Source organism: Gobius niger (genome assembly GCF_951799975.1).
Source record: "Gobius niger genome assembly, chromosome: 24".
Lineage (NCBI taxonomy): Eukaryota > Metazoa > Chordata > Actinopteri > Gobiiformes > Gobiidae > Gobius > Gobius niger.
Window position 1 is genome coordinate 11,591,504 of NC_136875.1, and position 19,086 is coordinate 11,610,589.

General features: G+C 41.9%; 2 protein-coding genes across 2 annotated transcripts; both read right to left on the reverse strand.

Moving 5' to 3' along the window:
- Positions 1 to 1,024: 1,024 nt before the first annotated feature.
- Positions 1,025 to 2,407, reverse strand: LOC306982453 (zinc-binding protein A33-like; the record flags this gene model as incomplete). Its single annotated transcript, XM_079582388.1, has 1 exon — positions 1,025 to 2,407. The coding sequence occupies one exon, from the start codon at positions 2,405 to 2,407 to the stop codon at positions 1,025 to 1,027; it is 1,383 nt and encodes a 460-aa protein (XP_079438514.1).
- A 3,635-nt stretch (positions 2,408 to 6,042) lies between these two features.
- Positions 6,043 to 17,697, reverse strand: LOC306982454 (uncharacterized protein; the record flags this gene model as incomplete). Its single annotated transcript, XM_079582389.1, has 3 exons — positions 6,043 to 7,391; positions 12,616 to 12,810; positions 16,374 to 17,697. 3 exons carry the CDS (start codon positions 17,695 to 17,697, stop codon positions 6,043 to 6,045), a joined length of 2,868 nt encoding a protein of 955 aa, XP_079438515.1.
- Between the last annotated feature and the right edge of the window lie 1,389 nt (positions 17,698 to 19,086).

A 19,086-nucleotide genomic window follows, 5' to 3' on the forward strand; every position in this document is an offset into this window, starting at 1 on the left:
TTTTGTCAATTTTCATGAGTTTTTTGTAACTTTTTCGTCAAATTATTCGCATTTTTTGTCAAATTCGTATCACTTTTTTGTCCATTTTTCGTCCATTTTTCGTCAAATTTTTCTCACTTTTTTGTCAAATTCTTATCACTTTTTCGTCCATTTTTTCCTTAATTTTTCGTCAAATTTTTCTCACTTTTTTTCCATTTTTTTTTCATTTTTGTCATTTTTGATCAATTTTTCCTCACTTTTTTCTTAATTTTTGGTCATTTTTTGTCATTTTTCATGAGTTTTTTGTCACTTTTTCGTCAAATTATTTGCATTTTTTGTCAAATTCGTATCACTTTTTCGTCCATTTTTTTCTTAATTTTTCGTCAAATTTTTCTAACTTTTTTGTCATTTTTTTCCCATTTTTGTCATTTTTGGTCAATTTTTCTCACTTTTTTGTCATTTTTTTTTTTCATTTTTGTCATTTTTTGTAAATTTTTCTAACTTTTTTGTCATTTTTTTCCCATTTTTGTCATTTTTCGTCAAATTTTTCTAACTTTTTTGTCATTTTTTTCCCATTTTTGTCATTTTTTGTAAATTTTTCTCACATTTTTGTCAAATTTTGGTCCATTTTTTGTCACTTTTTTGTCAAATTATTCGCATTTTTTTTGTCAAATTCTTATCACTTTTTCGTCCATTTTTTGTCCATTTTTCGTCAAATTTTTGTCACTTTTTTGTAAATTTTTGTCACTTTTTTGTCAAATTTTGGTCCATTTTTGTCATTTTTTTAAAATGTTTTCTCACTTTTTGTCACATTTCCATCATTGTTTTCGTCTCAGTTTTGTTGCTATTTTCACACCTTTTTTTCCAGAAGCTTTTGGACTGGGGGGTAAAGCCAAACTGGAGAAAATGTGCTCGGTTCAGGTGGGAGTTAAGGGGTTAATATTGCCTGCAGTTCACAAACTATCCACCAGGGGGTGCTGCAGCGCCCTCAGCACCCTGGGTTCCCACGGCCTTGCTCTACACTGATCTACACTGATCTACACTGTCAGATTTCCTGAGGGAGGATGGTGATGGGCTCTCTGCCGTTATTGGCAAAAAAGGGGAACAGTTTCTTTGTGCAGACGAGGGAGAACGAGTGCAGTCGGGTGTCGCAGTCGACGTCACAGAAACTCAGTCTGCGTCTGGAGCAGTCGAGGTGCAGCCTGATCCTGGAGGGACGGTACTTCAGCTTCAGAGCCGTGTGCTTCTTCTTATCCAGCGCTTCATATTTCAGGTTGGAATAGATGATTGCCCAGCCCAGAGCCTTGTCGTCCAGACACCAGTCCCCCTCCGTGACGGAAACGCCGGACTCCGTCATCACGCCGAGGATCCAGTCGTCGCTGTCTCTCACTTGGACGTCCCAAGTGCGAGAGCCGGAGTCAAAGCCCTCGGAGCCGAACACCGCCGGAGAAGACGTCTTGAACCGCTCTGCGTTTTTCGGAAGCATCTGTTCCGGGCCTTTCTTTAAGCTTGCCAGACTCTCCGACAGGACGAGGACTCCGCTGGCTGAATTCGGATCCAGGATGACAGGAGTGAACTGCACCAGCTTCTTCGTGTTGGTCCAGATGTTGAAGGCCAGGTTGCCCAGATGTTTGGCCTGGTCGATCAGAGCTCCTGGGCCCTGCTGTGGCTCCTCCTCCAGCAGGGGGCAGCGCTGCACTCTCTCCACTGCAGCCTTGTATTGGAGCAGGAAGGAGACGTCTGGCGCTCTGAGCTGCTCCTCTGTGGCTCTGATGCTTTCTGACAGAGCTTCTATCTCTCTGCTCACAGCCGCCATCTTGTCCTTCATCCTCTGAGTCTTCTGCTCCTCTTCTTTTCTCAGAGCCTTCATCCGGGACTCCTCTTCCTCCACAAGGAACTGGTGAAGCTTCCCGAACTGATCACGGATCTGCCTTCCTGTGTGATGGAACTGTTTTTTAACGTGAGCCAGCGATAAATCAAACTCCTTTTGAACTTCCTCGGCCGTCTGCAAGTTTTTCGCCAAAGGTTCAAGGCACTTTCTCAGGTTTCCTCTGAGATCTTTCGTCACTTCCTCCACGGGTTTACAGCTGTGGTTTCTGTGAGCGGCCGAGTCCCGACACACCACGCAGACCGGCTGCTGGTCAGTCAGACAGAACAGTTTGAGTCTCTCTGAGTGCACTCCACACTCCTGCTCTCCTGGAGTCTTCCGCTCTCTTTGCTGGACGAAGGCCTCGCATAAGTTTCTCAAAACCAGATTCCGTGGCGGGTCGCTCCTGGAGGATCTCCGCTTGCAAACGGGGCACTCCTGCGTGGGCTTCTCCGTCCACCAGCTCTTCAGACAGTCTTTACAAAAGCTGTGGCTGCAGGACAGAACCACTGGGTCCGTAAAGAGCTCCTGACAGATCGGACAGGACAGATTCTCCTCCATGACGCTGCTCTCTGAGAAGACGCAGTAAAGAGAAATGTTTCCGTAGCTCCTCGGTGAGAAATGAACGCTGACTGAGGCACTAGTCGGTCAGGAGGTTTTTTTTCCTTTGACAACAGGTGATACAATGCGTACTTTCTGGTTTGACTGCTGAGCGATTACCAGCAGAACTAGTCTTTCAACAATGTCACCCATATACAGGAAAGGGTTGTGGCGTCATGCAGTGAGATGAGTGAGTCCTAAAGAATGAAAATCAAATCATTACCAGTGAGGATGTTTCCCTGCTGTGAAAAGAATATATATATTGACAAAAAAGTACTGAAAAAGTAGTAGAAATTAGCATATGAATTTAGACTGACTAACTCAGATCATTTCGAACTTCACAGCAGCCTGGGGACCATGGCAGAAATCTTGTCATGTATCTGGGACCAATCACAGAACGAGGAGGGAGGGCAAGACGATGACGATGACTATTGGCAAGGCCGGATTTATGCAGGGGCTGACAGGGGCTAAGTCCAGGGGCCCAGCAGGTTGAAGGGTCCCTGGGCATAAGGAGAACAGGAGAGAGTTTCTGCTCTCTTTGCAGACTCCCTCACATGTAAGGCTTCATCAGATGACTTTGTACCCGAGACCACAATCAGGAATAAACCAGGTCTAAACCAGGACTAAACCAAGACTAAACCAGGAATAAACCAGGTCTAGACCAGGTCTAGACCAGGTCTAAACCAGGAATAAACCAGGTCTAAACCAAGACTAAACCAGGAATAAACCAGTTCTAAACCAGGACTAAACCAGGAATAAACCAAGACTAAACCGGGAATAAACCAGAACTAAACCAGGTCTAAACCAGGACTAAACCAGGTCTAAACCAGGAGTAAACCAGGTCTAAACCAGGACTAAACCAGGAATAAACCAGGAATAAACCAGGTCTAAACCAGGTCTAAACCAGGACTAAACCAGGACTAAACCAGGACTAAACCAGGACTAAACCAAGACTAAACCAAGACTAAACCAGGACTAAACCAGGTCTAAACCAGGACTAAACCAGGACTAAACCAGGACTAAACCAGGACTAAACCAAGACTAAACCAAGACTAAACCAGGACTAAACCAGGTCTAAACCAGGACTAAACCAGGACTAAACCAGGACTAAACCAGGACTAAACCAAGACTAAACCAAGACTAAACCAGGACTAAACCAGGACTAAACCAGGACTAAACCAAGACTAAACCAAGACTAAACCAGGACTAAACCAGGACTAAACCAGGACTAAACCAGGTCTAAACCAGGTCTAAACAAGGTTTGCGCCATTGTCATTGAGTTGACACTGGGAAAAAATTGAATTGAACCATTAAAATGAAAAAAATCTCTGAAGGAGTACCTCCAGAACCCCCTTTTTAATATGTCCCATAGACCGACAGACAGTATATGGGGGGCCCTGAAAACACTTTAGCCCCTGGGCCCATTTTATTTAAATCCAGCCCTGGCTATTGGACATACGGAAGCTTGTGGTTCGTTTATGATACGATTGATATCCGATTGGCTGGGTGCAGACGCATAAGATTTTGTTAACATTTGTTGCGCCCAATAAACGGCTATGGACGATCGTAAACCACACCTCTCCTACGAGAAAATGAACTGGTGGTCCCCAGACTAAATATCACTTGTGATTTTAGCCTGGTGTTTGCCAGGCTAATATGGAATTAGAGCTCTAGACTCCCAAGAAGCAGAATTTATGCAGCATGACCCATGATGCACCATGAACACCAAAGAATCTGTGTGTTTTCTGATTTCTAACCCCATTGTGTCTGAACAAGGACTGCAGTGGGATACAAACGTTTTGGTGCCTCACCTGAACAATGAACTGATCAACAAAAGGCAAAACTACAGATGAGACAGTTCCATTACATTTCAAACAGAATTAAGTTTTATTTTCAACTTTTACATTTTCAAAATAACAGAAAAGGGGATAAAAAATGTGGGCGCCCTGTTCGTACTACAGCTTGTAAATGCTTTTGTAGGCCGTCCAGGAATTTTAGGCCATTCCTTCTTACAAATGTCTTCAGCCAGGCGCAACACTAAAGTAAACGAGGTATGTTTTTGTCATGGCCTTGATATAAGTTCTGTAGTTTCTTTATCATTAACATCTTACAAGATTATGTTTTGTGGCCATTGGATGTGAACCCGACCCACATAAAGCAAAAACTTGACTCAATTTGTTTTAGTATCTAGCTAACTTTAACATGCTAATGTGTGTCTAAGGTAAAATCTCAAAAGTTCTGTACATTCATTCATGATTTCTAACAAGGCTTTGACCTAAATGTTAATGATGGGTCCTGCCTCAACCGAGCTTTACCCAAATCTAAAAGCTAAAAAGAAAAGCATCAAAATAGCGAGAAAAAGAGGATGAAAAGTCAACAAAAACATGAGAAAAACACGGAAAAAAAACAAAAATGTGGCGACGTGACAAAACTTTTCCGTCACTTTTGTAGGTCTTAGCTTTCAAATGAGGCGTTACATTGTTGCTCTCCAGTCGAGAAGCTTTTAGATTTGGGTAAAGCCCAGTATAAAAAAACATGAATCTAAAAGGAATTCCGTGGAGTATGGTGTACCACAAGGTTCAATTTTGGGACCATTATTATTTATTATTTATATTAATATATCTGCAGCAGCTCACTGAGCTGAGGAGCAACAGCAGCTACAGCTGCGCTCTCAGGACCTTCTCCTGCTCTCTGTGCCCAGGGTGCAAACAGAACTGGGTAAAAAGGCCTTTAGATTTGCTGCTCCACACTCTTGGAATGAGCTACAGAAGGAGTTTCAGTTAAAAGAACTTGTATCACTTCATACTTTTAAATCACTATTGAAAAATCTAGAAACAAAGTCTTTTACATGTAGCTGTTTTATCTGAGTGTATTATCTTGATTTAAACTTTAAATTATGCAATGTTTATTTGTGATTATGTGTGTAAAATTGTAACTTGTATGTAAACCTGTTCCCCTGCATCTTGGCCAGGACACTCTTGAAAAAGAGATTTTTAATCTCAATGAGTTTTATCCTGGATAAATAAAGGACAAATAAAAATAAATAAATAATGATTTTGCTTCTGTTTCTACGACCACCTTTCCAGTTCTTTTTGCTGATGATACCAATCAAAAAAATAATAATAAAAAGCCAAACTGGGGAAAATGCACTCGTTAATGTTAAGGCGGGTGGTAAAAGATTAAAATATGTATTTGTGGAAGTCACAATTACACTAATTTGGGCCAGGCTAGTCAGAGCCCAGGGCTGTTTTTCAGTCCCAGTCCGCCCCTGGAGCAGGCTAATGGACTCTCGCCAACTTGCTAACTGTCCACATACATTAGGATCGGACGCCGCTTCTCCTATTTATTTCTATGGGTGAACCACTTAGCTTCTCTCCATGTCTCTGTATCATTGTTTGGTAGAAAATACATCCATGATTAAGCCTTTGTTAAAATAGTGGTGGAGCAGGTTGTGGCCCTTCATAGATGTTCCCAAAGATGCCGTCTGTATCTATATGTAACATGTATCAAAAACTGAAAAGATACATTCACTTTCCATGTCCCCTTATAGAATATAGTAATTGTCTGTCCCCACTTACCAATAATATAATGTCCATTCAGACACTCACACATATAATCTGAGGCAGGATGGTGATCGGTTCCTCGCTGCCACTGACAAACACCGGGAAGAGTTTCTCCTGGTGGATCTGGACAAAGCAGTGGATGCACCTGTTGGAGTCGGCGTCGTAAAAAGTCAGTTTCCGTTTGCTGCACTCCAGATGAACTCTGATCCTCCGGAGGGCGGCTCTGACCTTCAGCGCGATCCCCTTTCTCTTGTCGGCCGTGAAGGTTTTGTACTCTCCGTCCTTGAACGTGATGGACCACCACCCCGTGCTGTCGCCGACCTCGTCCTCGTCCAGTATGTAGTACGCGGAGTCGGTCACCACGCCCAGCTCCCAGTCCCCGCAGTCTCCCACCTCCACGCTCCAGCTGTGCGAGCCGGAGCCGAACCCCACGGAGCCGCGAACCATTTCCACGTTCTCAACCCGAACTCTCTCAGGGTTTCGCGGAAGCTCCTGCTCTTCTCCGAGAGTGAAACTGGTCAGATCGTTGGACAGGACGAGCTCTGGGTGGGCTGTGTTTGGGTCTAAAAGGACAGGGAAGTACTGCACCAGCTTCTTCATGTCGTTCCAAATGTTGAAGGCCACGTTGCTCAGATGTTTGGCCTGGTCGATCAGAGCTCCTGGGCCCAGCTGTGGTTCTTCATCCTGCAGAAGGCAGCGCTGCGCTCGTTCTACTGTAGCTTTGAATTTGAGCAGGAAGGAGACGTCTGGCGCTCTGAGCTGCTCCTCAGTCTCCCTGATGCTTTCTGACAGAGCTTCTATCTCTTTGCTCACGGCCTCCATCTTGTCCTTCATCTTCTGAGTCTTCCACTCCTCTTCCTCCCTCACAGCCTTCATCCGGGACTCCTCCTCCTCCACAAGGAACTGGTGAAGCTTCTCAATCTCAGTCTGGATCAACTCCTTCGCTTGCCTCGCTTGGCTTTCGATGTGACCCAAAGATAAATCGCAGTTCTTCTCAAACTGCCGAAGGAGCTTTAATTTGTCGCGCAGTAGCGTCAGACCTTCCTCCAGCTGGACTCGGAGGTCCTGCGCCGCCTCTTCTACGGGCCGGAAGCGGTGGCGTTGGTGGGTTTTCGATTCTTTGCAAACCATGCAGATCGGCAGGTGATCGTCGAGGCAGTAGAGCTGGAACTTCTGCGAGTGCAGGCTGCAGAACCCCTTCGGTTTCCTGCGCTTCAAGGCTTCAACTGCGTCGCGGAGAGCCAGGTTTCGGATCGGGTCCTTTCTCGAAACTCTCCTTTTACAAACAGGGCACGGTTTGTCCGGGTTCACCTCGAACCACTCCTTGATGCAGCCTTCGCAGAAACTGTGGCAGCACGACAAGACCACGGGGTTGTTGTAAACTTCGCGGCAAATGGAGCAAGAAACGTTCTCTAGTTGAAAAGCCATTGCTGAGACGTCTTGGTACGAGTCTCTACTGCTGCAGATGAGCACTGGCTTTTAAATACTGTAGGCGGAGTAATGTTAAGTCATTTCTGGGAAACAGCAAACGGCTTCTTGAACATCCAATCGTATAATTATATCTTTTTACGACAGCTAAAATTAATCTCCACATTGTTGCTCTTACTTCTGTTATTATTGCGTGACGTTAAGCTTAAGGTGTAACCAGTAAACGCTGCCAGAACAGATAATAAAAAGCTGACAAGTTTAGTCAAACAGGTTTTAAACAATAGAAAAGGCACTGATGTTGCATGAAAACAAATTTGAATATCCAGTTTCAATGTGTATTCAATTGTGAAGTATGATCAGTACAATGGTTGTTCCTTAATAACCAAGTGCTACGTTTAGATGTTCATTCTGAGTCTCCATAAAAATGAAGCTGAAAATGAATCTGCTCTAACAATAACCACAGCAGCATCTCGAGTTATTTTAAATATGCAACCTCGGACCAATCAGATTGTCCGTTTCGATGTGACGCATCTCACGAAGCATGTGTCGGTGAAAATAATAAACAAAGCAAAACAATATTACAGCCTGGAGCTACGGCAGAGGGCCGGGAATTCACCGAACAGACCACGGTCACAAAACAAAAATCCAAAATGACAGAGAGTCATAAAACATGAGCAGTTAATAAAATCACTCAAATGAAATGATGATGTGGTCCGTAAACCCTGATCCTTTGGGGTTTTGAGTCTTGTTACAGGACAGATATGTTTCGAAGGGGGTGGCTCTATAGAGACAACTAACTCTTTCTACTCTGGGTTTATTATTGTTATTCTTAGAGCTTAGATCTTGGCATTTGGTGCAGATTTGGGAACAACCCACTCTGAGTCTCTGAGTCTCTGTGACCTGACTTATTATTACGTCACGCAATAATAACAGAAGTAAGAGCAACAATGTGGAGACTAAATTTAGCTGTCATAAAAAGATATAATTATATGATTTACATCCATTTCTCAAAGTGAATTGACTACAGGGGTTACAGCCTATATGCCAGTGTGATACCTAATTTGAAAGCCAAGACCTTCCAGTTTCTATAAATATGTGTGAAACAGAGCTTGCGTTACATTTGTCGTTTTTTAACTCTGATTATATTCTGATTAGGGTTAACTATAACCCAACCCGAGCCTCCTGATCGGCTTCATAAAAGTTGTGTTGAAAGGTCAAAGGTTAATCCATCTCAGGAACTCGGGCATTAAAGTGATCTCCCAGTGGAAAGCACCAGATGAGGTGGCGTTCATGTACAATTTTCTACTCAGCAAGCGGCATTTACTATAATTATGAGACCACATGAAGGCAGCACAAACAGCACATGACACAACCACGACAAGGCCAGGACGTACTTGGGAACCTGCCAGGTTTAGTCCACTGTCTGTTTATGTATTGTTATTGTTGTAAATAATAATTATTATTTTTTTTTTAAAGTAACCAGTCAATGCTCCAAACTCACACACAATAACTTACAATTACAGTAAATGAACAATACATTTTTAAATAAATAATAAAATGTGATCAAGAACATTAAAGGGACTATATGGAGTTTAAAAATGTTAAAATTAAAGGTCCTATATCATGCAAAATCGACTTTTTGGAGCTTTTAGCCATGTTGTTATGCTATTTCCTTATCAAAAACACCCCCAGAGTGGTTTGTGGCTTCATTCACGCAGCTCTCAGTAATCCTCCTGAATCCTGCTCTCTGAGCAGCTGCTCCTCCCTCTCCTGGTGAACGGCTGAGTGTTCAGTTGTGTCGTAACAGCGGAACGGAAATGCTCGACGTCTGTAATGTAATGTCTTAATTCTATGCTTACGGACGGATTTTAATTTGTAAAACAGCGTTTTCATTATTTCTGTCGTAAGAGAGAAACAAAGAGTAAAAAATGTTTAAAAAAATAATAATAAAAAAAAAAAAAATGTTTAAAAAAAAAAAGGAAGTGCCCGAAGTGCTTCCAGGTCAGCTGTGGCCAAAACAAACACATCGCGTCTGAACAGATCAGTCATGTTTGCGCTGCAGCTGAAGATGGAGCTCGTTACCTACTCTGGACACCTGTTTTTTATTCTTAACTAACGATAATGTCACGGACGGAGAAAAAGAAGCGCGTTTGGCTGCGAGGACGAGGAGTTTATATTCAACCCTTTTCAGGAAGAGGCCACTCAGCTGTTTTTTTCTCCGGGATTCAGCGACTATCACCAAAATATTGTTTTTCTGTGACTGTCTCTGATGGATGTTTGGTGAACCTTCGCCTGAACCAAAGTGGATTAACTTTTATAACCAACGCAAGTCCCACAATGTAAACAGCGATGGAGCAGAGGGTGAGTCAATCCAAACGCGGGTTAGCATATTAGCTTGTGTGTTAGCATATTAGCTTGTGTGTTAGCATATTAGCTTGTGTGTTAGCCATTTATGAAGCTGTGTTGCAGATGTCAACTCCGTATAACTGCATCGTGAAGTATCTTCACTTATTGCTGTTTATTTATATTACGGTAAAGTATGTGCGGAGAGAGGGGGCGGAGTTAACTGAATCGAAGCGTTGTGTCTTCCGGGTTTGAAAAATACCTCCAGAAAACACTTATATTTATCACAAAAATGAGTGCTCCATAATGGTAGAGGTACAATATATCATATACATGCCTATACTTAACTTTGGAATGGCTAAAATAGCATGATATAGATCCTTTAAGTATTTTCCTCCCTCTACATGTTCCATCAATGTCCTAATGTGTAGAATGAGCCCAGACCTGTTCACCACAACCTAATATAGAAGCTGCAGTTACGCGTCAGACCTGAGGTGGCAGTAGTGAGCATAAAATGACCAACTTGCATCGAGCCCCTTTCATACAAATCAGAAAAAAGTCCTGACATGAAAATTTTAATGATACAAAAGTATGTTTTCTCCCCTTAACGCAGGTGTTGTCCCACCAAACTGAGAAGAATTACAAAAACTTGACATCCTGTTACTCAGGCAGTTGATTTGTTTAAGTTCGTTACCGCGGCAACACAGCTCCCTCTTTCCCACAGTCTGCTGCTGCTGTGTGAAGCTAACGACTGTGATTTTAATCCTTTTAGACACAGAACAGGTGAGTAAATGTGAGTAATTTCTTTCATAACTGTTTTATAATGTTGTTTAACACATTTTTAAGGATTTGTTTTCATTACTGTTGGGCTTAGTCACGATTAAGGTGAAGTTAGAATCTCTCAGGAGCTAAAGGCTAATTAGCAGTTAGCTCAACTGGAGAGTAACTGTTTCTGTAGCAGCGTAAATATGAGAAAGTAGCATTTATGTGAGCGCTTTAGCTCTATTTGACAGGAGAGTAACATGTAAATGATGAAACCTCATAGTTATGAGTTAAAAATGTGTGAAGGCCAAACGTTCAGAGCTTTTGTGAACGAGCGTCTGGCTGCGGCGGCTGGAGAGACACGTGCGCTGTTTGAAAGGACGACAGCGGAGTGTGAGGAGGAACTGCGTCGCTCCCAAGACGAGAACCGGAGGAAACAGCGGCTCCTGGACCCGATACTGAGCCCGAGAGTCGTACTGGTCAGAGTGGACGCTGGTCAGAGTTTGAAACGGGAAATCACCGAGACCTCACGGATCAAAGAGGAGCCAGAAGAGCAGAGCGTCACACGGGAGGAAGAGCAGCTGCCAGTGTAGGCTCACACACTTTCAAACACGTCTCAGCCACATTATTGTTCACTTTATTCATATTTAAATCATGTTTCAGGTGTTTCCCAGAGTCCAGTGCTGTGAGCGTGAAGAGAGAAGAGCCCTCCCCGCTTCCACAGAGACAAACTGAGCGCGGGAACATCAGCTCAGAGCCACATTTCCGCTCAGAGACGGAGGGACACACTGAGCACTCGTCTGACACTGACGACGATGATGAAGAACCTCCATTCAGCCGCTCAGACGCACAGATGGAGACAGAGGCTGATGGAGATCACCACAACCAGGTCCAGAGCAGAGACAGAAGCACCAAAGTCTCCGCCCAAAACAAGTCTGACCCAGAGACGAGCGCGACGGTCGACAACGGAGAGACGTCTGGAGCTGACGGAGGAGACGAGAAGAAGAAGCACCGCTGTCATGTTTGTGACAAGACATTTAGGCGAAAATATGTTTTAACAAGACACATTAGAGTGCACACAGGGGAGAGGCCTCACAAGTGTTCAACATGTCAGAAAACATTTAACCAAGTTGGTACTTTAATTTCACATAGAAGAACACACACAGGGGAGAGGCCTTACAGCTGTCAGGTCTGTGAGAAAAAGTTTACACACCTCAATAACCTCAAGACACATAGACAAACACACACTGGAGAGAAACCACACAGCTGTTCAATCTGTAATAAAAGATTTGCCCAAAAGTGTAATTTAGATGTTCATAGAAGAACACACACAGGAGAGAGGCCTTACAGCTGCGCAGTTTGTCAGAAATCATTCACCAAGAGAAGTCATCTGAAAAGACACATGAAAACTCACAGAGCTTGAACACATTTCACTGATTGTTGAATATGAAAAAAATGAACGTTACTCGATGCAAACTCTCCGTTTAGTTTTTTTGCATGATTTACGAATTAAATAACTTTTTATCTTATGTCTTCCGAAAGAAATTGATTTGTAGAATTACAAGTGATGACATTTTTTCTTTAATTGACAAAAAATCGTTTGACTTTTTCCAACCCGCTTTTGAAAATAACTTTAAACAACCTTTAAAATGTGTGTTTTTTGTTCATATAAAGATTTAGAATTATTCATAAATGACTGTAAATATGTTGAAGTTATTACATCAGAAACTTTCAAATGTATTAAATATAATTGTTTATGGAGACTTGAAAAATCTTCACGTGTTTCAAAATATTGTACATTTGTATCTTTGCTTTAGTTGTGAATAAAATATGTTGAAGAACCTCATCTCTGCTGTCTATTATGCACTAAACTATCATCTTTTCACAAATAGACACAATTCTAAATCTTTCCGTTTTCATTTTGAATGAAGTTGGAAGGGATTATTTCAGGGAAGGGATTATTCAAGTTTTATTTCAATGAAACATGAAGTGGAGATAAAAGTGTTATAGGTAAAGGGAGGAGGCCACACTTTAGGATAGAACTGGCACTCGTTCATGGCTAGGGCTATAAACTTATCAGGTTGCCCAGATGTTTGGCCTGGTCGATCAGAGCTCCTGGGCCCAGCTGTGGCTCCTCCTCCAGCAGGGGGCAGCGCTGCACTCTCTCCACTGCAGCCTTGTATTTGAGCAGGAAGGAGACGTCTGGCGCTCTGAGCTGCTCCTCTGTGGCTCTGATGCTTTCTGACAGAGCTTCTATCTCTCTGCTCACTGCTTGAGTAAATAAAGGCCCTGGCCTATATTAGAGCATTTACGGTGTTTGCATACTGACTATCCCGAGCACTTTGCAAATGTTCAGTACCTTAGACTGGGAACATGTAAAAGGGGATTTTAAACCATGATATAAAGTTACAAGATTCTTTTAAGAGAGATTTGTGCCACATGTAAGACTGCTAAAGGAGTTTTTTTTAATGTGATTTCAAGAATGATGAGAATGACAATGAAAAACAAAATGATGTTGGATACGAGACACTGTCTGTGCAAATGAAATCTCTGTTTCAAAAGAGAAGAGCATAAAGGTGAAGGTTCACTCTACATTGTGTCCAAAGCAGAAAATGACCTCAGAGCAAACACATGTACACTGGTCTGCAAAAGGAATGGAGTCAAATGAAAAATGGACAAAATAAACACTGACAATTTCAAAAATCATGAAAACATGCTGCTGAATGTGCTGTGGAAGATCAAAACAAAAATCTAGAAATATACCTTTAATGCCCATTTGAAAAAAAACGGTATTGTTTTCAGTGACGTTTAAAGGAACAGGCCCCGTTTTTACATTCTGAGATCTGTTCTTACCTGAGCTTAGAGGAGTTGACACGTACCCGTCTGGTCTTTGTGCCCGTGGAAGAGCTTGGTCGCTTCTAACTTCAACCCCGTTTGGAGCTAAAGGAATATACTGGGAGAGGCCAAATCCTAACAACATCTTTGGTCTGAGTGCAGGCACAAAGCCCGAGACAGGTACGTCAGGTAAGAACATATCTCAGTATGGAAAAACGGTGGCCTGTTCCTTTAAGGCCTTAAATGTGGCACAATTCCTATAATGACCCAGAAAAGTCGGGGAGACACTGGCACATAATCTGTCGTTCTCTATGTAAATCTAACTTCAGTGAAAATAAAGGTGGGACGGGGACAAAGGTCTAAAGGGACAGGTGGTCGCCCGTATTCAATATGCCTATAATAAAAAAAACTTTTCGAATCTACAAAGAAACTTCTAAGTAATACTGTCTTTACTGACTCTAAATGGTGCTTTTACTTCCGCAGCTCAAACGGCCTGTTGGAGGTTTTAGGCGGTGCGTGGAATGTAACGCTGCCATCTAGTGGTGAACCAGAGAGATACACAATAATGTAACCGGGAGTCTCTCATCTGCAAACTCACATGTAAAGTCCACACAGAACTCAAAACAGACATGAACGAACAACTTGAAATGTGAATAAGAAACATTAAATGACAAGAAAATAATCCAGAACTACATGAAACAAGAAATGATCCGAAGCAGCACTTATTCAATCCAAACCTTTATTAGTCATTTATACAAGGCATTTTACAATAATTAAAAATGTCAATAGACCCTTCACCTGTGGTTAGACAACATATTTCTTTCATTAGGCGAGACACTGCAGGTGAATAGGGAAAAAATTTATATTTACAGATATCAATTTGAAACTTTTGCTGTCGATCACTGGCATAAATGTGAGAAAAAAATACATTGCAAGTTTTCTGTCATTTTATCTATTCATATAAGAACAAGGTGTTTTATGCCTAAAAATGCCCCAAATTTCCCATCTTTTCGGCGACGAAATCTGAATAATGGATAGAGCTACATTCAAATGTATGGTTTCATTTTATTGATGAATGAGTTACCAAGACTTTTTCAGAGGGGATTTTGGATTTCTTGTTTAGTTTTAAAATAAGCTGTTTTTTAGTGGAAAAATTTGTAAAAAACAAAATTTTCGCCTTATTTTTTGACATTCAAAACTCAATAAATGGGGCTAAGGATTAAATAATAAAAAATCCCTCTGAAAAAATCTTCCAAATATTGTTCAGTCCAAGGCTGGAAAATTTGAAGTCTTTAGGTCCGACTTTAGGTCCATATAAGTCTATGGGGGAACATTGAATCAGCGCAATATTTAAACATGTTTTTGTGAAGATTAGGCATATTTTCTGTTTCTGGGTGAAAGCTTGTATGTTCAGAGACCAATTTGGCCAAAAACCTGAAAACTGAAAAAAATTAGTTTTGCCTGTATATTGTACCCTTAAGCGGTACAATATTCAAATTTGTATAAAACAAATACATTCACATGTGTTAGAACTGATTTCTTTACAGCCTTTCACACATGCAAATTAAAATCAGTGACATTTTTTTAGATCAATTATTTCTAAAGCTCAAAACTAGCTTTAGTTCATGAAAACAAACACCACCATTAACATTCAGTTCCCTTAGATACTTATTACAGACAGGTTTTATATTTATTTAAATGCGCTACAAGTTTATCTTCTTGGCCCCCACCTGAACCAAAAACCGTGTCTCCAGTTTGGCTTTACCCAAATCTCAAAGCTTCTTGACAACAAAGCAACAAAAAGACGATGAAAAAGTGACACAAGTGCTGCGAAAATGCAACAAAAAAGCCACAATAGAGCAACAGAAAAGCGACAAAAATGAAACAAAAGAACGATGATAATGTGGCCAAAATGTGACAACAAAAGCATGAGAGTCTGATGTGCGTCGTTCATCTTATGTGACACAACAGGCCGGGCCCCTGACAACGACGACTGATGCAATAAATGATACAGTGTTTATGTTCACAAAGTTACTGCAGATCACATGTACAGTATGTGGAGGAAATATTCATCACAAATCTTTGTTAGTCCTCACAGAGTTACATTCATTTCAATTTGCAGCTCTCTGTTAAGGGGAGACACTACAGGCAAAACTCATTTTTTTTTTCAGTTTTCAGGTTTTGGGCCAAATTGGTCTCTGAACATACAAGCTTTAACCCGGAAAAAGAAAATATGACTAATCTTCACAATAACATGTTTAAATATTGCGCTGATTCAATGTTCCCCCATAGACTTATATGGGAGAACACAATTTCAAGGGCCTTTTTCTCAAAAGACATTTTTCTGTCATTGTGGCGACACTATGTCCACGTCAGTCGGACCTAAAGACTTCAAATTTTCCAGCCTTGGACTGAACAATATTTGGAAGATTTTTTCAGAGGGATTTTTTATTATTTAATCCCTAAGCCCCATTTATTGAGTTTTGAATGTCAAAAAATAAGGCGAAAATTAAATTTTTACAAATTTTTCCACTAAAAAACAGCTTATTTTAAAGCTAAACAAGAAATCCTAAATCCCCTCTGAAAAAGTCTTGGCAACTCATTCATCAATAAAATGAAACCATAAATTTGAATGTAGCTCTGTCCATTATTCAGATTTTGTCGCCGAAATGATGAGAAATTTGGGGCATTTTTAGGCATAAAACACCTTGTTCTTATATGAAAAGATAAAATGGCAGAAAACTTGCAATGTATTTTTTTGTCACATTTATGCCAGTGATCGACAGCAAAAGTTTCAAATTGATATCTGTAAATATACATTTTTTCCCCTATTCACCTGCAGTGTCTCGCCTTAAAGGCCCTTCACCTAAAGTCTGTCAAAGATTCAGAAAGATTGAAATGCTTCAGATGAGAGCCACAAGTATCTTTTTCACTAGTTTTGCCTCATTCGTTTTTAAGTCAGATTTCCTGTGGCAGGATTCTGATCGGGTATTTACCTTCGATAACGAAAAGTGGACGCAGTTTCTTCCTACTGATCTGTGTGAATTTGTGCACGTGAGTGTTAGAGTCTAAGTCATGAAAACTCATTTCACGTTTGTCAAAGTCCAGACAAACTCTGATCTTTTGAGGTTTTGAGACGAGATTGAGACAAATATGTATATGTTTATATCCTGCTTCATATTTACCATCTGAGAATCCCATACACCACTCCTCAACATCCTCTTTCTTGAATCCCTCCGCAAATGGATCAGTAATCACTCCAAGGGCCCACACTTCATTGTCTCCCACGTCCACGTCCCAACTGTGGGAACCAGAGTCAAACACTTCAGATCCAAACGCTGCACCTCCATCGTCCTGAAGTGACTCTTGGTCTGATTTTTTCTCTTTAAATCTAAAACTGGTCAGATCGTCCGACAGAACCACAGCTTCGGCCCTATTTGGATCCAGAATGACTGGCGTGAACTGCACCAGCCTCTTCATGTTGGTCCAGATGTTGAAGGTCAGGTTGCCCAGATGTTTGGCCTGGTCCATCAGAACCTCTGGGCCCAGATGTGGCTCCTCCTCCAGCAGGGGGCAGCGCTGCACTCTCTCCACTGCAGCCTTGTATTGGAGCAGGAAGGAGACGTCTGGCGCTCTGAGCTGCTCCTCTGTGGCTCTGATGCTTTCTGACAGAGCTTCTATCTCTCTGCTCACGGCCGCCATCTTGTCCTTCATCCTCTGAGTCTTCTGCTCCTCTTCCTCCCTCAGAGACTTCATCCTGGACTCCTCTTCCTCCACAAGAAACTGGTGAAGCTTCTTAAACTCAGCCTGGATGAGTCCCTCTGTTTTACAGAACTGATTTAGAATTTGATCTGCTTTTTCCTCAAACTCTTTCTTAAGGTTCTTGGCCTTCTGTAGGTTTTCCTTTAGAGGCAGGAGAGACTTGTCCAGCTCGTCTCTCAGATCCTGAGCTGCTTCTACTATGGGCCTAAAGCGGTGGCCTTCATGGACTTTGGAGTCTCGACACACCACACAGACCGGCTGCTGGTCAGTCAGACAGAACAGTTTGAGTCTCTCTGAGTGCACTCCACACTCCTGCTCTTCTGGAGTCTTCTGCTCTCTTTGCTGGACATAGGCCTCACACAGGTTTCTCAGAGCCAGGTTTCGTGGCGGGTCACTCCTGGAGGATGTTCTCTTACAAACCGGACAGTCCTGTGTGGGCTTCTCCCTCCACCAGCTCTTCAGGCAGTCTTTACAAAAGCTGTGGCTGCAGGACAGAACCACAGGCTCCTTAAACACCTTGTGACAGATCGAGCAGGAGAGGTCTTCTTCTGACGACATTGTGAAGTTAAAACCTGCAGGCAAGAATAACAGCTATCAATACCTCTTTTTTTATTTTGTCTCTGTCAAACCATAAACAAACTCACCTCAGTCGATGGCAGGGAACGAAGCCGATGTTGTTTGACTGAGCTCCAGCTTAAACATAAAGAGACACAGGTTTATGAGCAGCTTTGACAAAACTTTGTGCTGATATAATTCCTAATCTCTTGGAGTCTGGACCTTGTACATCCACAATAAAACAATACATTGAGTTCAAAGGTTGAAACTCCTGCATGTAGGTTTTCTGTCACACTGTTAGACTCTGTGTCTCAATCGCAACAGAAAATGTCACTTCACGTAGCTTTAAAATTCAAATGGTGCTTCTCCTGCCATGTTTTTTAATTTTAATAATTCAGATCAGTGCTCCAGTCACTGTTGAGAGTGTTGTGTGTCCGAGCATTTCACAATACACACAGTGAGTATTCAGTGACTGAGTCATGAATAATAAAATAACAATAGTCAAGGCAAAAAAGGCACATTTTACAGGAAGAACATACAAGAAGCCGTGCCCGGGATTCAAAGCGAGGACCTTCCTGCTGTGGGACCAGAGTGCTAACCACTATGCCACCGCTTTTGTGACAAAAAAATAGTTTTGTCTGCAGTGTCTTCCCTTAAGAGAATGCTTTCTAAACAGCAGAACTTCATACCTGTAAAGTCGTCCACATTTCTTATTATCAGGTATTGTGTTGTCTGTTTCTATAATATAACTCGGCTCGTGGCCAAGATGTCAGTGCCGCCAGTGTAGGTGTGCCAGCCAATATAAAACCTCCTCTATCGTATATGTTGAATAACAAGTTCAGCATGAATCATGTTCATTTTAATAGTGAGAACTCAAAAGGCTATGGTTTTGACATGATGCTTAACTGCATTTTTCAAAACTTAAAGAAAACTACAGCATTCTCCACAGCTCAAGAAAACTGACTAAACCAACCACAATCACATAAAACTTCAATCCAGACATTATTTTGACCATTAAAAAGAAGATAATGGTTGAATAATCGATTGGAAACTAAGTAGAGAGTATTGTCAGTTAAGAAGTATTGAAGTTCACTTGGTGTTCAGGACCACGGTGGTCAATGCAGAGAGACAACCGGTGCATTTAAGAAAGGTTTTAACTGGACCCCACATTTTTATTTAGACTTAAAAGCTCAATGCAGCTCCGACTCACAGAAAAATGTTTATATTTACAGTCTCTGTGCCATCACTCCATCCATCCATCACTCCATCCATCCATCCATCCATCCATCCATCCATCACTCCATCCATTAACTTCCGCTTTATCCGGGGCCGGGTCGCGGGGGCAGCAGTCTCAGCAGAGATGCCCAGACCACAAGGCTTCGCCCCATTAGG